Source organism: Cyprinus carpio, chromosome A13, assembly GCF_018340385.1.
Source record: "Cyprinus carpio isolate SPL01 chromosome A13, ASM1834038v1, whole genome shotgun sequence".
NCBI lineage: Eukaryota > Metazoa > Chordata > Actinopteri > Cypriniformes > Cyprinidae > Cyprinus > Cyprinus carpio.
Window position 1 is genome coordinate 10,223,189 of NC_056584.1, and position 19,727 is coordinate 10,242,915.

The 19,727-nt window shown below is 35.4% G+C and overlaps 1 protein-coding gene across 1 annotated transcript; it reads right to left on the reverse strand.

Moving 5' to 3' along the window:
• Positions 1–2,119: 2,119 nt before the first annotated feature.
• Positions 2,120–5,306, reverse strand: LOC109071497 (forkhead box protein I1c-like). Its single transcript, XM_019087939.2, has 2 exons — positions 4,570–5,306; positions 2,120–3,423 (listed from the first exon to the last, which is right to left on the reverse strand). The coding sequence occupies exons 1-2, from the start codon at positions 5,159–5,161 to the stop codon at positions 2,864–2,866; spliced, it is 1,152 nt and encodes a 383-aa protein (XP_018943484.1). The 5' UTR covers positions 5,162–5,306; the 3' UTR covers positions 2,120–2,863.
• Between the last annotated feature and the right edge of the window lie 14,421 nt (positions 5,307–19,727).

A 19,727-nucleotide genomic window follows, 5' to 3' on the forward strand; every position in this document is an offset into this window, starting at 1 on the left:
TTCGGACGTCTGGACTCTATCATCAGAGGTTTATGAAAATATAAACGGATAATTCAGTTTAATGGGAATGTTGATGAAATTTATATTTCAGGTTTTGACTGCAACTACACATCCATAAGGCTTTTTCGGTAGTGAAAAAGTGAAATTATATGGTGTCACACATGACATATGGAAAAAAAAAAAGAAAAAAAAAAATCATTACTTCCCTCATTTAGTTAAATTGACCATGATTTAACTAAAAGAAAGAAACAAATTATTATATATATTTAAATTTTAATAATAATAATTAATAATAATTAATTTAAATATAATTATTTATTATATTTAACTGTATATACTTCTCAATTTGTGGCCACAATATCCTCGCTTGTCATTTGCAGGGTTTCATAAGATCAAGAAAACAAAGAGACACAAATTAAGGCCCATGTATTGTGCTCCATCTTTCTTTAGTGCTTGACAATCGCAGATGTCATTCACAGCCACATTTGTGCTTGTGGGGGGGCCACATTTGTGCTATAGCCTCTGACAGGACTCTGTCCTTAATATAGTCCACAAATACATTTCCTCTGTGCTGACAAACAAAGATGCTTTTCAGGCAGGCAAACAGAGATGAGCGCACAGGGTTGGGTGCAGGTGGGGGCTGGTGATTGCCTGATGTCCCAAGCTTTAAGTAAGCATAGAGCGTCAGGCCCCGACTAATTGACAATGTCATATTTGGCAACAGGGTAAAGTGCTCAGCATAAAAAGCCACCTTGCGTGGTGTCTGAGTAAATATGCAGACTAAATAAGATGCTAAATAAGCTCCTGCCCCCACTAAGCTCTAATTATAATATAATATAATATAATATAATATAATATAATATAATATAATATTTATAATACATATAAATGTGTACATATAGAATTTTGAAGTTCAGAAAATGTATTTATTTATAACTTATTTATTTATTTGTGCTCTCATTCTTTTTCTCTGAACCTGAAGCTGACTGGCCTCCACCCAAAGCCACACCTCTCCATCTCCTCCTGGGTGGCACTGCCCTGCTTACTGAGGGAATTTCTCAATGGGAGTTTTTTCCCCCTCCCCTTAATCTCTAAACAAGCACTTGGGTCTGTCCCGCTTTTACTCAGACAGTTCTAATGAAGAGAGGACAAAAGGAGGAGGGCAAACCCTTTTAATTCATCTCACTTCAGTGTGCTTTAACGCCATCAAAACTTGTTCTATACGTGTGGTCTTTGTAGATTAAAGTCTGTAAAAATCGTTAAGATATTAATAACACAAATACTTTTATACTTGGAGAGATGTATGTAATCAAATTTGGTTTTTTAACACACAAGCATACAGTAAGAGATGTACCGGGACACACAAAACAATAGTGGTATTGTTTCTGTAGCACTGGATAATAAGACAGAAACCTCATCTTTGTTATCTGTGCATGTTTCTTTGTTTCTTGTACTGTATTGTCCCAGAAACACCATCTAGAAATACACCCGAGCTCCCCACAGGACTGACAGTATGATGATGCTGATGTTACTTAACCAGAGAGTCTCAGAGATTTGAAAATGCACATTGTGCAACTCCGTCTGTGTTAAAGTCAGGAATATTTAGTCATAAAGGTTACAGAACGCATATACATGTTTGCTTATTTTGTTTTGAACTACCAAGCTTAGCCAAAGACAAAAAGACAAAGTTGTCACTATTCTATATAAAATAATTCACAAAAATTTAAACTTGAAAATGTTTAGAGTCAGTGCCCATATGCTTCAAGGCCGTCTAATTAAAAATTAATAAAACTGGAAAATTATATTTTGGTGAGATTTATATATATTGCCTATATGCTGAGGTGTTTGCTTAACAAAGTTTAATATTTAGATAGAATAGCTTTTAGAATGTGTACCACATTTGCCTTTTGTTGCTTTTTTTTTTACTTGGACATTTTAATGCTTGAATTAAATTAATGGCAACTTTGTAAAGTCATATTAAAAGTTTAACTGTTGGCTTTAATTTAGATCTAACGTGCACAGTTGACATTTACAGGCCATAGATTCAGGAGTTGTTTGAGAGGGAAAAAAGCATAAATTTAACAAAATTTTGAGATTCAGATTTGAAATTCTTTATTTTCTTTAAAAATGTATGTTTTGCAGAAACTGCAGAAAAATAATAAATGTAGTGACTTTTATCTGTGTGTAAAGATCATCACCTATGAAATATCATTTAAAAATCAAGTGAGTTTGTGGCAGGATGACATTTGTTAATTCACCTATTACCTTACCTTGAAGGTAAAAGTTTCATTTTAACCATTCATAGTAGCTTACCAGACCACATATTTCTCTCCTTAAAGGACACTGCAAGATACATAACTTAATATAAATAGTTAAAAAAAAAAAAAAACAAGTGTATATAACAAAACAACTGCATTTACAAAAAATACACAATAGAAAGAAAAAAAAAATGAGACACAGAACGATACTGGACAATACTGAATCTTGGCAATCATGAATACCAAGGCAATCCCTCCATCAAACTACTGTTTAAGACTATTATGAATTCAAATGATAAACGTATTTAAATTAGTGCATGATCAAAAATCTGACACATAATATGGAAATCTGTTAAAATAAGACATCAAAATCCAAATGCATAAGTCAAAAGATTTTTCACAGAATAAAATGTGTTTTGACCAGTGTTTTACACCAGATTTTACTCATGTGGTGGCTGTCAGTGCGTAAATGTCGCGTTTAAATGAATGCTATCTGCTTATAAGGCCTGTCGCATTTCAGCAGCCCATACACAGTGTTGAAATAATAATTCTTTTTTTTTTTTTCTTATTAGAAAACATACGCGTCATATGTCTTCACGACAGATTTATAACTCCGTCCCGTCTCGAGGGTAGATGAGACTGTTCACACTGAAGTTGTTGTAGAAGTGTCCGTTGAACTGCGCGCTCTGGCCGCCGGTAAAAGAGTTACAGTACATTCCACGGTTCATGTGCACGCTGTCCTGCAGCTCACTCGCTCCACCTGCGTCAGGTGCTGAGCTGACGTGGTACGGGCTCAAGGCGCTGATATTTCGGCTTGAAAGTTCGTTTACCAGCCCCAGAGAGCCTTGTCTGCTAGTCGGAGCTGAGGACGAGCTTAAGGCTGACATACTGTTGAAGAAATTGTTGAAGCACGGAGCGCTCGCAAGGCCTGCAGGAGACGCGCCCTTGTGGCTGTCAGTGGCCGCGTCAGTGTCAGGAGATGCGGGTCCGGTGAGGTGAGGGCTGTCGGTGGGTTTGATCCCTGCGAGCTGTCGATCCTCCTCCGGTTTTGTGTTGTTGGCAGCACCTGTGCTGGAATCAGACCTGCGCTTCCTTTTTCTACGAAAGTTGCCGTTGTCAAACATCTTTTCACAGTTGGGGTCTAGAGTCCAGTAGTTTCCTTTTCCTCAAACAATAGTTGATATTAGAAACCAAAGCCAGCAACTTTTCAAACAAAAGTTATTTACAGTGAAATTCGTTGAATTTAAGAACTTAATTTAAGTTTTGTGAATTGCATTATTTGGTCAATAAAAAAGATAAATATGAGATAAATAAGAATGAGAAATCTGTATATTCATATTTATGTAACAGTATATTTTTTTGTTTGTCCTATCATACATTTCGGTTTTATGATTTACTTAAAAATTTCAAGTTTAGAAACCATCAAAAACAAATAAAATGCTTCACCTGCACCATCACTAAATACACGACTTAATTGGCATTATCTTTAAAATAATATTTAAAACATACTTTTTCTTAATATCACTTTTTATATAGCTACTAATTATGAATATCAATACGTTTTCTTAAGGTTATTCCACTTGGCCAAAATGTGCCTTGTAATACAAATTACAAAATAATATTATATATAATTATTTTACATATATGGCATATATATATTAAAACAAAATGGATGAATTTTATTCGACAGGCAAAATATTTTCAAATATTTTATATATATAGGCCTATATATACATTTTTAACATTATTTGTAACATTATATATTATATATTCAAAATTGTATAACATTATTTGAAAAAAAAAATATGAAAATACAGTGTCAACCAACAGAAACATTTATATTTTTCCCCAAAAATCTTACTTTGCAGTTTCTTAGAAGCCTTTCAATTCTTTATTCTTTATATTTTTATCTTGATTACACAGATACTATTTAAACTGAACTGAGCTGGATGATGACATCACTGAATTCAATGATGAACTGCCTTTAACTGAAAATTGAGTGTTTATTGTCATTTTGCATTATTGACACACTATTTTCATATTTAATACTGTAAAGTGCTTTGACACAATCTGTATTGTTAAAAGCACTACTATATAAATAAAGGTGACTTGACTTTTTTTCTTTTACAATTTTACAATCACTGGACAGTTGTGACTTTTAAATAAAAATAACTAGAAGTTAAAGTAGTAATTTGTGATCTCAAGTCTTTTATTTATTAAATTTACTTGCATATTTTTTTTTTTTAAACAACTAAACAGATCTGTACAAAAATGAGCGTCAAGTATGCAAAGGTGCACGAGCATCACTCACCTGGGTCATCTTCGTCCCGCGGCACTTTTTTAAAGCAGTCATTCAGGGAAAGGTTGTGTCTGATGGAGTTCTGCCATCCCGCCTTACTTTTCTTATAAAACGGGAAATTATCCGCCACATATTGATATATCTGGCTCAGAGTTAACTTCTTCTCGTGCGCGTTCTGTATTGCCATGGCTATCAGAGCTGAGTACGAGTAAGGCGGGCGCACGAGCTTTAAAAGTTCCTCTTGGCTCGCGATGGAGAGCCAGCCCAGGTCCGGACCGGCGAATCCGGAGGAGTTGGTGAGATATTGCCTCTGAGAGCCGTAAGCCGGAGGGATGAATGAGGGGCTGTTGTTGCCATGTATATAAGACGAAGACGAGTTGACACTGGGTCCACTGAGCCACAGGTATGGGTTTGGGGTTGCGTAGTCCCCCAGGCCGTAGCCCGCTGGTCTCTGCGCCGCAGGTAGACTCTGTTGGTGGTAAACACTGAAGTTGTCACAATACACGGCCATATCCGGTGTCTCGTGCGCGTTTTTTGGCAGTTGCTGGAAAGGGCTGACAGCAGCGTTACTATTGTTATGGATCTGCGCGTCGATGGTGTTCATATCTCCAGTGCCTAAAAGGCAAATTTTTGTCTGGAGCCCACGCTCTCACAGTAACGCCCAATACAATCTCTGACTGATCAGGTTAAAAGCAACAAGTGTCTGCTTTCTGTAAGAGAAGTTTGGTCATATATACACCCAAGTGGGGCAAATACGGTGTCTAATCTGTTATTCTTGTCTCCTTCAGCCAATAGATCACAAGCTCTTCGAAGTAGGCGTGGCCTATAGACTGGGATTAAAGTCATTCATAAACGGACCGACTACGGGCTTGTTAAAATGAAGAACACCAAATGTAGGCTAATATAGTAGGAATTCACAAAATAGTTGCCTATCTATGTATTCGAAAATAATTCTGGAGGGTAAAAACGGATGTTTGTTTATGTTTGTGACCAGAAATTTTTAAAGCCTTTCCCAGAGTCTGTTCCGTCTTCCTGAAATCTCAGTTGATTAGAAAAGCCATCATCATAAAAAGACATTTGAACAATTGGTAATTCTAACTGAATATAATAATGTATGATATTTACAGCCACTAAAAATTTTAATGATTTTTAGGCTACAGAAATAGATAGCCTACTACTACTACTAAAAAAAAAAAAAAAAATTAATGAACATCACTGATTTTAATTAGATATACAGGTAGCCTATATTTCCGAAACTGTTATTTATATATTAAATTGTATATAAACTTGCACAGTTATTTTAACAAATTGTTTAAGTTGTTATATATCTGAATTTACAAATAAATATGTAAAATTTCCATTTATAGCCTACTTCATCGTTTCACTAAAAAAATCTCAAAAAATCCGTTACAAAAATTTCGTTTCATTAATTAAATATTATTTCATGATTTTAAAATGAATTGTGATCGGATGTGAAGTAATGATATTATTTGACAGTAAATGTGACAGTTGTAGAAAACAAAATAACTAAAAGTAACTAAAACTGTTGCTTACAGAATTCTACAATATATAGTTTATTCTTTGCAACCAGTATTTTATTTAGTAACCAGTTCCCATTTTTAAATTCGTCTTTATGTTTTGGAGCAACAGAATGAGCATCAATGTCACAAGAAATGATGAGCGAAATTTAGAAACCTCTAACTTTTTTAATTCTCACACTTCTCTAGCGGTTTCTGTTTCAGCACTGTAGCCTATGATATGTTTCTTTTCTTTTCTTTTCTTTTCTTTTCTTTTCTTTTATTTTCTTTTCTTTTCTTTTCTTTTCTTTTCTTTTCTTTTCTTTTCTTTTCTTTTCTTTTCTTTTCTTTTCTCTAATTTAACATGCAGCAACAAAAAAATAATCCAGCAATATCCACAAGTGCAAAACATTTTGACGAAATTCCACTTGAGGACTTTTGTACATCATTAGGCTACAAACAAGCTGCTGTTCATAAATATCTTTCTGAATATCATGAATAAACGAATCATCATGCGGTCTTGACCACTATTTACAGTGTCAGAAATTTATTATAGATTGATCTTTCTTTTCCTTCTTTTCTTTAAGAAGTAAAAACAATATGCGTTAAAATACAATATTAAGCAAACTTCAACTGAAGCTAAAGTAAAAAGGATTAAACAAAGGATCTTAATATTTCATTGTCCCATACAAGGTCTCCATAAAATAAAAATGTGCTGCAAAAGTAACTCAGCTGGTCTTTGGACTTGCTGTCTTTAGGTTTTTTTTTATTTTTTTCTCTGGGGGGTGGGTGGTTCGCCATTTCCAACCATCACAGGAGACATGCCATGTTGCCTGCATGTATTACTGCGCCACCTAGTGTTGCAAGTGGATAAGTGACGCACTGATCGTATTTGGACGTCTCATTGGTGCAGTAAGTCACCTTGTACACTTGCATCATCCAACCACACCAGAGGGTCTCTGTTTCCTCAGTAAAACGGTGTGGTATTCTGAGACATGTAGGCTTTGAAATTAGTTCTGTTTTTATGTCTAGGCTACTAACTATTTCCATATATACAGGTGCATCTCAATAAATTAGAATGTCGTGGAAAAGTTCATTTCAGTAATTCAACTCAAATTGTGAAACTCGTATATTAAATAAATTCAATGCACACAGACTGAAGTAGTTTAAGTCTTTAGTTCTTTTAATTTGGTTATTATGGCTCACATTTAACAAAAAAAAAAACTTAACAAATTAGAATATGGTGACATGGCAATCAGCTAATCAACTCAAAACACCTGCAAAGGTTTCCTGAGCCTTCAAAATATTCTCTCAGTTTGGTTCACTAGGCTACACAATCATGGGGAAGAATGCTGATCTGACAGTAGTCCAGAAGACAATCATTGACACCCTTCACAAGGAGGGTAAACCACAAACATTCATTGCCAAAGAAGCTGGCTGTTCACAGAGTGCTGTATCCAATCATGTTAACAGAAAGTTGAGTGGAAGGAAAAAGTGTGGAAGAAAAAGATGCACAACCAACCGAGAGAACCACAGCCTTATGGGTATTGTACAGTACTTCACAAGGAATGGACTGAGGCTCACCAGACCTGAACCCCATAGAGAATCTATGGAGTATTGTCAAGAGGAAAATGAGAAACAAGAGACCAAAAAATGCGAATGAGCTGAAGGCCACTGTCAAAGAAACCTGGGCTTCCATACCACCTCAGCAGTGCCACAAACTCATCACCTCCATGCCACGCAGTGTGTGCTTTGAATTTATTTAATACACAAGTTTCACAATTTGAGTTGAATTACTGAAATAAATGAACTTTTCCACGACATTCTAATTTATTGAGATGCTATCGTAGGCAAACATCCCACCGATCCAGCGTTCTTTTTGCTTTGTCTTTTATAAAATATCCCGTTATTATTTCAGTGTGAAAAATCCCTGCAAACGATTCAGTGCATGACAGTATTTCACCTCATAAATGCGAGAGATGCCCCTGTGTAAACGTTCAATTAGCAATTGTTTTCCAGGGGCCAGTTGCATAAACATATAGCCATAAGACTGTCTTGAGAAGTAATTTGACCAACTAGCAGCTAGTCAAGAGGTACTCAATCTTCCTTTTCTGATTCAAGCTGGGCCAATCTTCCTTTTTGTGTCTGACTTCAAAAAGTTATGACCAGTCTTGAAGATAACAAATTAGACGACAAGCAGTTTATGCAACCGACCTCAGATGCACATCCCAGCGTGTTGATTTATTTCACCACTAGATGGAGCCAGCTCCATTCAGAAATATTTCAAACGTCCCTGCTCCAATAAGCAAGTATATTTTAAACAAAATGTCAGTATCATCGTCAAAGGATTTAGCAGAGAGATTCAGTAAAGCTATCTAAATGTGTTGATAAATTTCATTCATTTCTTTGACCTTTTTGGAACATACTGTAAAAGTTTTGTAGTCTATGAATTAGAAAGACACTCAAGACACACTTTAGTAGTAGTTTTTTTTTTTTCTTCAAACAGTCAGCTACTTCTACCGAAACTTTTCATACCTGAAGTCTACAGTACCAGTATATTTATTTGTAATTTGAAATTTACCCATTGAGATGTAATATTCTTTTTGAATTACATGAAGAATAGACTTAAATATTAAAAGTGTGTATCTGTAGAATCCGTATGTTATATAATAATTATTTTAAGTCATGAGTGCACCACTGTTATTTTAGTATTATTTATGTACTATAATTGTTTTTTATTATATTTTGAATCAGCATTTATTATTATAGTTTTAGTTCTATTTTTAATAATTGTGTTATATGCTTTTGTCAGTTTTATTTGTTTTTTAAATTTCTAAATCGTTTATTTATTATTATTATGTTTTTCTTTTAATTTTAGTACTCCAACTTCAGCTTCATCTAATATTAATATTATATTTTATTTCAGCTTTATTTCAAGTAACAAAATCCTCTTAAAAGTCAAAATTGAAATTCAAAAGTTAAAAAATAATTATAATTGTTTTTAATTAACAGTAACAATACTGAACTACACAACTAGGACACAAATGGCACAGTTTCCTGAGAATAATCCATACAATATAAAATTTATTCTGTAGAATTTATATATACAGTAGTAGTTCTCATTTGACAAAGTGTTCCAATAGCAATATGGGACGGAAATCTATTATTCATATGTATGTGCACATGAGCGCTGGCATCATTAGTGGGTCTTACTTCTACCTGAGACATGCTGTCACTGTGCTGCTTCAGCGGAGCAGAGATCAAGGCTGCTGTTGTCTGTACATTGAGAGGAAACCCAACTGAAGCAGAGACTCTGAGTGTGTGCGTTAGTCCAGGAAAACAATAGGAAAAGTGAGTTTCACAAGCTCATTATGAGTTCACCTCAGGCTCCTGCACCTTGGTGACAGAACAAAAGACATGAGAAATGAGAGGAGTTTGAGACTTAGACAGGAACAGGCGGGAAGGGGAAAAAAAAACGGTGAAAGAGGCTGTGCTCCCCTCTTCTTGGAGTGTGGTGACAGAGACAGATGGAGGTAGATATACTCTGTGCTTCTCATTTACAATACATCGTCCCTCTTCCTCCCTTTTTCTTTGTTTCTGCTCTGCTTCCCATTTCCATCACCGTTTAAGTTATTGAGATAAAGGACCATTTATACCCTGGTCACTATTCCTGTCATGTTCTGTGCTCACATTATTCCATATTTATTTATTGATAAAACAACATGAAATATCTTTGGCAAATTGACATTCTACAGTTTGACAAACTGTAAAAGTATTTTAAAGTATTTTCTAAAAAAAATATTGTCTCTTAAATTGATAACACATTAGCACTGCATGTAAAATATAGTTAGTTAATTAATTATATAAATAATATAAAAATATAATATACAATATAATTATTATATAAATTATTATATAGGCTAGTGCAGTATGCAAAGTGCTGCACTCGGTACTCACACAGTTGGACAATAACAACACATATGCACGGATGTTGTTTGTTGACTTCAGCTCAGCATTTAACACTGTCATTCCCTCCAAGCTGACCACAAAACTTGGAGACCTGGATTTTAAAACCTCCCTCTGCAACTGGATTATGGACTTTCTGACCCACAGACCTCAGCATGTTAAGTCAGGCCACACCATCAAGGTCAGACCACCACCATCAAACTCAACACTGGCGTACCACAGGGCTGTGTGCTGAGCCCATTCCTCTACTCCCTCTACACCCATGACTGCAAGCCTGTGCAAGGATCCAACTCCATCATTAAGTTTGCAGATGACACCACGGTGATTGGCCTCATCAGAGACAGTGATGAGACTGCCTACAGGGAGGAGGTTCAGCACCTGGCAGCATGGTGCGCTGACAACAACCTGTTCCTTAACACCAGCAAGACAAAGGAGCTCATTGTGGACTTCAGGAAGAAGAAAGGAAGCACGCATGACCCCATCCACATTAACGGGATGGTTGTTGAACGTGTCTCCAGCTTCAAGGTCTCAGGAACCACCATCTCGGAGGACCTGTCCTGGACCACAAACACCTCCAGCCTGGTCAAGAAGGCTCACCAGCGCCTCTTCTTCCTCAGGACACTGAAGAAAAACCAGCTGTCTTCAGCCATCCTGGTGAACTTATACCGGTGTGCGATCGAGAGCATCCTGACCAGTTGTATCACAGTCTGGTATGGACACTGCCTGACCGCAAGACACTGCAGAGCGTGGTGAAAACCGCCCAACGCATCACAGGGACAACACTTCCTGCTATTGAGGACATCCAGAGAAAACGCTGTCTACCTCAAGCTCGCAGCATTCTTAAGGACTCCTCTCACCCTGAACATAGACTGTTTAACCTCATGCCCTCCGGAAGGCACTTCAGAAGCCTCCAGACAAGGACCAGCAGACCCAGGGACAGCTTTTTCTCTACAGCTGTCTCCTTACTGAATTATGCCCACTGAATTATGCCCACTTATTACACAATCCATCTGTATAGTATGATCATAGTACACCTATCTGTATATCATGCTGATAGTATTTAAAAATCTGTAATTTATGTCCATAGTACTGCCGTATCTGTATATTTATTGTACATTTGTAACATATTGTAGACACTGTATATCCTGTACTTACTGCTTATTGCACTTCTGGTTAGATGCTATCTGCATTTTGTTGCCTTGTACCTTACATGTGCAATGACAGTAAAGTTGAATCTGATCTAATCTAATCTAATCTAATCTAATCTAATCTAATCTAATCTAATCTAATCTAATCTAATCTAATCTAATCTAGTGTAACACACACACACACACACACATATGCAGTCAAAATAATTATTCATATATAATAGACATATAGTTATTATATGTCAATAAATGAAATTTAACATTTAAATTAAAACATTAAATATAAAGCAGATAATAATAATAACCACTATAAGCAACAATAGCAATAATTACTATTATTATTATTTTTAAATGCACATTCATTATAGAGTGATAATGTGATAATGGAGTCTATTGTCAGCATGACATGGTCATATAAATAATATTTTACAATTATTTTTGAGATGATATAGATTATTTACCATTTGTAGGTTATTTGACACACAATTTTGTTGTTGTTGTTGTTCAGTTAACTGTTAACAGCAGTTAACAGCATCTTGCACCAGGTCAAATTCTTTTTGTCTATTCTGACACCACTATTTTACTCATGATGAACAAGAGTGACTCTGTATCTGATTGAAATGAATGCGCTTGTAAGCAGCAGAATCGTTCTACAGTAGCCAAATAACCTGCAGTGTTAACTACAGCATGTGTTTAATATAGATACACACAGGGTCTTGTGTATGGCAGCGAGGTGTGGAGGAAATACCAGTGGTTTGCTTGGCCAAGCTAAAAACATCTAGAGTCTAAATAAATCCTCAGAAAAACATAAGGCAAACAGGACTGAATGCTTTGTGTGTGTGTGTATGTTCTCGTAGCAGTGCCAATAAGAGGATACAGTGAGAAGGCACAACAACCGACCTCTTGTCCAAATCTCACAATTCTGTAATGCACTACTGTGTATCAACTCAGATGGTCCATAAGTCCAACAACCTGAAGCAGATCTGTGAAATACAGATTGTTTTCCGAGTGCAGGGGTTGAGATGAGGTTAGGGTGTTAAACTGGCTCTTCTTTTAGGACCTCACATCTTTCAGCAAATGATCTGTACAAACAACACCAATGCAGTAATCAGCCAGGTTTCACATTTTTAAGATCTCTATTGTCTCACTGAACCTTCATACTAGAGAATCTGCAATTATTTTATTTACGTGACAACTGTGTGATGTTAAATGCTACCAGAGGATGGCGCTATGTGTCTCCACAGAGCTCAAAGCTGTCATTTTGAAATGTCATCATGCCACACCAGACGTCCGCATGCTGTATTGTGACAGCAGCACAGGACTGTGTGTGTCTGTGCGGCTGGAGTTCTACTACAGATGCTGCCTGAAAAGGGCACATGAGCTGCCAAATGGCCTGGCACACAAGTCGGTGTCGGACTCCATCCTGTTGGCTGCCCCTTTTTTCTTTCTCTTGCTCTTAAAAGAGTCTTCTTAGACTCCTCCACCCTATAAACAGAACTCTAGCCTCTTGTTAGTGTGAAAATGTGCTACTGCAGTGTTTGCGAGGGCTGACAAAATGTGTAGATTAGCAGAGGGTGTGTGTTTGTTGTGTGGAAATGCTGACATGCTCATTTGGTTGGTTTAGTGCGTGTCTTGAGAGATGCAAATCCACAATGGGAATAATATCATGTAAATGAAATATACTTTTGGAAACTAATAAGCCTACAGATATCAATGTTTCAGTTCGTTTGCATGAATGCTTAAGGGAAAGTGTTTATCTGTTGTTCCATAACTGATCATTTTCATTTTTGTTTAAAAAATGTATTTACAAGTTTTTGATAATTTTCAATTAATGTCTTTCAATTGATATGTCATAAAAGCTGTGTACAAAAGAATTACCATATTATATTAAAGCTATGTGACAATTTAAAGAAATGGATTTATTAAATTAATGACTTTCATGTATTAATTTAACAAATATAATGCTAATAATTATACTTTATTATTAAATCAAAGTAATTTATTAATCTAATTTAATAATTAATCTTTAATTATTCTATTATTATTATTAGTTTGCATGCAGCATTCATGGTATTATAATTAAATGTGTTCATTTAACAAATGTATAATAATAATAATAATATAAATTTTAATTAATTTAATTTATTAAATTAATTTATTAACTAATTTCAATGATTATTATATATTATACAATTTATAAATTATTTTGCATGCATCTTATGGCATTGTTTAGAGATTTTTAAAAAATAATAGTTTTTACATGAACTTATCAAACTGAGTTCAAATTCAACTTGATTTTTATAAGTTGCTTTAATGTAATTTAAGTTTAAATGACTTGTACAACTAAGTTTATTATACTTAAAATGAAAAAATAAAAATAAGAATAATAAGGCATCAAATGATCTTGTTTTTTTAAGTTGGAACAGGTGGAACAGTGTTGTATTAATTGAGAGACAAAATACTTTAAAATAATTTTAGAGTTTAACACTAAACAACAGCAACTTCCCAAAAGTATTTCATGCTGCCTTCCACTTACTTATACAATAAAGTTCTTTCTAAGTTTACTTTCTTGGGTTAGATTTTAGCATGTTAGTGCAATTCAAGAAGCAAAGCATTGTGGCTAATGTGCCCATTTGAGCATGAAAACACAAAGATGCAATGACAAGGCATTCTTGTCTGTGTAAAGTTTTACTGTGAGAGCGTGTGCGTCTGTACAGTGTATGGAGGCATGTGCAGGCCGGTTTCTGAATTAGCTCTTTGTGTCGTGTTAGTTTTAAAAGCACTCCTGCCCAATCTGTCTCTTTCTCTTCCTCCCTGCCTCTTCCTCTCTTTTCTCTTTTTCCCTCTCGCTGTCTGTAGGAAGCTGGGAGTGAAATGTTTGCAGCTGAAACAGTGGCAGGTCTGTAGTGCAGTCAGACACAGAGTCATATATCTGCAGAGCACGCTGCACTTCATCTATCACTGACACATGCACACACACACGCACACAAACACCTTTTATAACAGCGTACATTGTTTTCAAGCCTTAAGTCCTGGTGACAATGAGAGGGTGAGGTTGCCATAGTTACCAATAGCCTTGGTGTAAAAGAAAAGACACTCAACTAAACGGCTGTCCACTAAGTTAAAGCCAACATTGAATATACAGGACGAACAGGGTTCGAGGATTTGGAGAACTGCAGTTTTGTACATGTTCAAGGTCTCTGATTTTAAATACATTTATATAAATACATCATTATGTTGCTGTGTGTTTATCAAGCAAAAAACAAAAACAAAAAACAAAAAAAAAAAACAATTTTAAAGATCGCCTGAAACAGATGATAACCCTGTAAAGCCTGATATAGGAAATAAAAGTCATAAAAAAACTTTTTGAAATTGAACTGTTTATTAAACAATATTTATAAAAATATATATAAAGTTTTCATGTTTTTCTGTTAAGTATCATATTTGATTCATCAAGCTTTGATACAGTTAGAATATGGAGCTCATACTTGGAGGAAAAAGTATCTCACTTTTATTCAGAGGCCCCAATTGAGCAAAAATATGCAGTTTGGTGCAGATACTGATATTTATATGGCCAAAGAGTAAGGTGAAATTCTAATAGCATGTAATGTAAATCAGTGAGGTCTCTATAACAGTACAGCAGAGTAAGATGATATTTAAATGGTTAGTTTTATGATCAAAGCTATAGTTTTTATTGTGGGCAGTAAAATATAAAACGCAACGCAATACAGTTATGACTGTGATGTACTAATGAACATTCCTCAAAAGAATGTATCATACTTGATCAATACATTTGAACATGATCTTTAAAGAAAATTGTATGTCTAAATAATCAAGTAAACCAAAGTTGCTTTATTTTCAAATATTACTAACAATATAAAAACTATTCTTATGTTTACCTAAATATCAGTATAGATTTCACAGTAAAAAACACATGTACTACAACCTGAAGGGGGATATTTTTTACAATTATACTAAAAGGCCTTTTACTTTTTTACAAAAAGTTTTAACTACAGGAGCTATACAATTTTCCAATGAAGCAGCCTACCTACTATTTGTAAACACATCAATAAATTCTTCCCTTTTCATTTTCTCATACCTCTATCACAAACCGATATCCCCTGAAATAAAAGCGTATAGCCATGTAATCCCACCCTGCCCTGTGTCTCTATCTCTTCTGCTTCTTGTCTCTCTCACGGGAGAGAGATTGTTCCTCTCTGTGAACTAATTGAACTTTCCTTCACTTCTCATTTAATGAACGTGTGAACTGATCACATCCCCAGTGCCACAGCCCAACTCTTCCTCACTTTCTCAACTGCATACCTCCTTCTTCAGGTTTCTTCACATCACACACACACACACACACACACACACACACACACACACACACACACACACACACACACACACACACACACACACACACACACAGTCTGAGCTGAGTCGGTGTTTAGCATTTAAAAGTGTTTCTTTGATGTTTTGTTACATACTAGTATCTAAGTATCTCTGTTCTGTTCTATTTGCCGTCTTTCTCTCTCATCTCTCTCTCTCTCTCTCTCTGTCCTACCTACAACACTTTCTCTCATTTCCCCGCTGAAAAGATCAGCATGTCACCAATACTGGTCACCAACATGTTTTGTTTACATGCACCTGTCCTGCAGGAGATGATACATGCGGGCTCACAGCATGGGATGCTGGTTGCTGATGGACCAGCATGCAAGGCTCACTGAAAAAAAAAAAAAAAACCTTGAGCTTTTGATATAAAAGAGATCATCATACTAAAAGAACATCCTGTAAGTTTCAGAACTGAAAAAACATCTTTGATACTGAAATAAATCTTTAATTGATACCAGGCCAAGCAAATGCCAGATCCTGGAATGTGCCTATCTATGACAGGTTAAACGCCGCCTCCACAGAAGAATATCAACTGCTGATTCTGTAGCCCTGCCAGCTGATTCGCACATGAAAAAAAATGCTAAACCATGACGCTAAACTTGGATTCAAATACTAGGAATGCGCGGTTGAACTTTATTTTTAATGAATTTTCAGCTCATGTGAGTAAAACATTGAGTGTTTGTTCACTTCATTTCACTGTGGATTCCTTTGTAAACAAGACACAGGTCAACGCTGGCTTTGCAGAGAGACTGAGATTAAAAAGCAATGCTATTCTATATTGGATCCGACAGGAATGGCGCAGCACACTTATGTGAGTAAAAAAATACTTGTACTATGTGTCACTATCACTATTGCTTTGTTAGAGATTGCTTAATATGTCCTGATTATGTGTACGTGTCTAAACCAAAGTCACAGAAGGCCCCAACTATGAAGGACGCAGCTTGTCAAACAGACACACAGAGAGTTAGTTTACTATGCAAAACTGTTATCCAATCATAGCAGTGGGCGTTTACTTCCAAGTCTTCAGTGTGGCACGCCCATAAAAACGAGCGTTTCTTGAGCCGGCCTCAAAATCAGGGTAGAAAATAGCCTATTACTTATTGATTTTGATGTTTTTGAATGTAAAAACCACACAAATGTCATAAGTGAACCTCAGACAACAGTATAAAATAATAAAAAAGCCAGTTCATGACCCCTTTAATGTCAAGTGTGAATAAAACTGGAAAAAGAGTTCAACACTGCAACCTTTTTAGCCTGCCCCATGTGTGCTGGAAATAGGGCAGATGGGACTAGATAACTATTATGGCGCATTTATAACATCCAGAAAACTGTTATGATAACCATTATGGTGGTTTCTAGTCATTTCGGAAAAATGTTTTTTACAAGCTGAATACACAAGAATGCCACCACAAATCTGTTAAAGCCCTGAGTTTCCTAGTTGTCAGTAAATAACATGTCAGATGCAATAAATGCAGCATTTGAACTGATGGTAAATTTGTTAAAATTAATTACATTTTTATTATTTTTTTTTTAAATTTACAATAAAACTAAGTTGCATGTACAAAATACCAATGTGCTGTACTATGATAGAAAATATAATAAAATTCAAATTACAGAAACTTCATAAATTGAATAAAACAGTAAAAAAAAAAAAAAAAAAAACTTAGAAGGAGAGTTAAAAAAAATCTTGCTGAATTTTATGTAAAAATGGTACATCGGCATCTTGCTCTGACCAAAGTGACCTGAATCCACTTGGTGTCGTAATTATGACTTACCAGTTTGTAAACACAAACTTCAATGGACCATTACATTTTTTTTGGTTTGATATAAATGTGAGTATATTGTAAGAAATATAAAAGTTTGTGGTCCAACACAATCTCATGAGAAAATGTAATGTAAATGTTTTATGAAGTAGCAATTTCATATAAATTTCTATGATATAATTGTGTGGATTAACCAAAATCAACAAAAAAGTTACGAATTGCTATGAGTGTCTCTTGAGTGGATTACTTGTTCATGAAACTATAGATTGTTAGAACTTCGCAATAGTAAGTTAACTAGAAAAACGAGTATTAATTTTTCAGCCTTATTTACTTGATCTAAGAATGATTTCTATGGTTCTGGTTTACAGCATCAGCTTCACCAGCTATAGTTTGCTGGTGAACACAATTATGCTGGTCCACCAGACAGACTAGCACCAGACCAACATAAACCAGTATGGTCTTTTCAGCAGGAATCCCTTATTTATCTTTTCTGTTTATCTGAAGTGAAGTAACAATGTCCCCTGCATTTTAGTTCTAAAAATGCACGATCTGTTCTTGATTGAATTATTTTTCATAAAATCATCATATCTGGGTCAGCAAGGCATAAGGATGAGCCATATATAGACCACAAAAAATGAATTGTCTGAACAGTTCTGCAGGGGCTACTTTTTCAAAAAGAAGAGTGGGAATCATCATGTTTGCCCACACTTGAAAAGACCCTGCCAATCATAACAGTATTTGCAGCTATTCTGGCTGAGAATGAAAAGGGTAGAGAGATGGTTGGTAGGGGGTGGGGGGTAGCTCACAGATCAAAAAAAAAAAAAAAAAAAAAAAAAGACAGCGCACATCAATACAGCCCACGCCAAATAACAATCTAATGACTGCGGGGTCAGTCACCACGACAACCAGGGTTACATGTGACCTTATCCACTGCGGTCCACCAACGGAAGAGAAGAGCTTAAAAGCCTGTTAAAAGCTGCCTACGCTCACACATGTGTTCGGCTGGACATTTTGATTTTTGTGCCAAATTGTGCCCCATAACACACCCACTCTCAGACGGGCTCTTAGATGGAGGGAAAGGTGATCCCCAGACAAATCTAACAAACACAGCCACTAAAACCCTGTGAACAAAACATTTAAAAATAGTGAAAATGCAGAATAAATGTCTTTCTTTTAGCATAATAACAAATGCAGGTCTACTACTATTTTAATGTAAATGTAATTTATTCCATTAATTACATTTCTTCTTATTATCAACGATTAAAACAATTTATTTCAGGATTTTTTTTTTAAGAATAGAAGTTCAAAAGAATAACATTTATTTGAAATACAATTCTTTTGTAACATTTTAAATGCCTTTACTGTAATTTTGATTAATTCATTATGTGCTTGCTGAATAAAAGTATTAATTTAAATAAATTAATATTAATATTAATTAAATAAATATTAATTAAATAAATAAAAAAAATCTTACTGACCCCAAACTTTTGAACAGTAGTGTAATTTTTAATTTTGATGTTTTAGCAGTGGTGCTTTAATTAGTCTGTTGACCGATTCATGGTTTACTGAGAGCAACCTTTTAAATACATAACTGCTGATAGATGGTGGATAATAATGAGAGACAGAAATGTAGAATTTTTGGATGAAATGCTAAAAAGAGTTAAGAATGTAGTAATTGTGCTTTACATGCTTTGCTTGGTGGGAGAAATGGACCCTTATAATGATGATTGCAGAAGGCGAAGGCTGACTCCCCTGTGAACACTGTAACTCCTTTTCATAACCACCCTCTTATCTGTTTTTCTTCCTAGTCTCTCATTATCGGGCAACAAACCTACTTCCTTAAGCAGCTCATTTGCTAACAAAGGAGGCCTGCTGCTTTCTTTTTCAAATATGAGTCTGTGTCCAACTCAAAGTCTGAACTGCTGAAGTCTGATAATAGCGCAATCAGCACAAAAACCATCTATGAATGGAAGACGAATCACTAATCTGTTTACTCAGAGGTAAACTCAAGGTAAATGATCATGCTTTCTGTTACTTTTAATTGAGTTTTACTCCTCAGTGTCAGGTTTCGATCCCCCTCTGGTTCATTAGCAGCAAGCGGGAGGACCTGTCTCACATACTTTAGGTGGATACAGCAAGGTCAACTCAAGATACCCAAACAATCCTTCTTTACAGTTCACACAGTCCAGAATAAAGTCACGAAGTGAAGCTAGCCAAGGTCATGCACATAATAAAACTAAAATGACAACAGAAAGGTTGAATAGGGAAGTGAGAGAGAGAGTTGGAGAACATGAAAGACAAAGAGAAGAAAAAAGAGGGTATACAGTAGGAGAGCAAAAAAGGGATTGTGTCTTTTCATACAGCTTATTAAAATAATAATA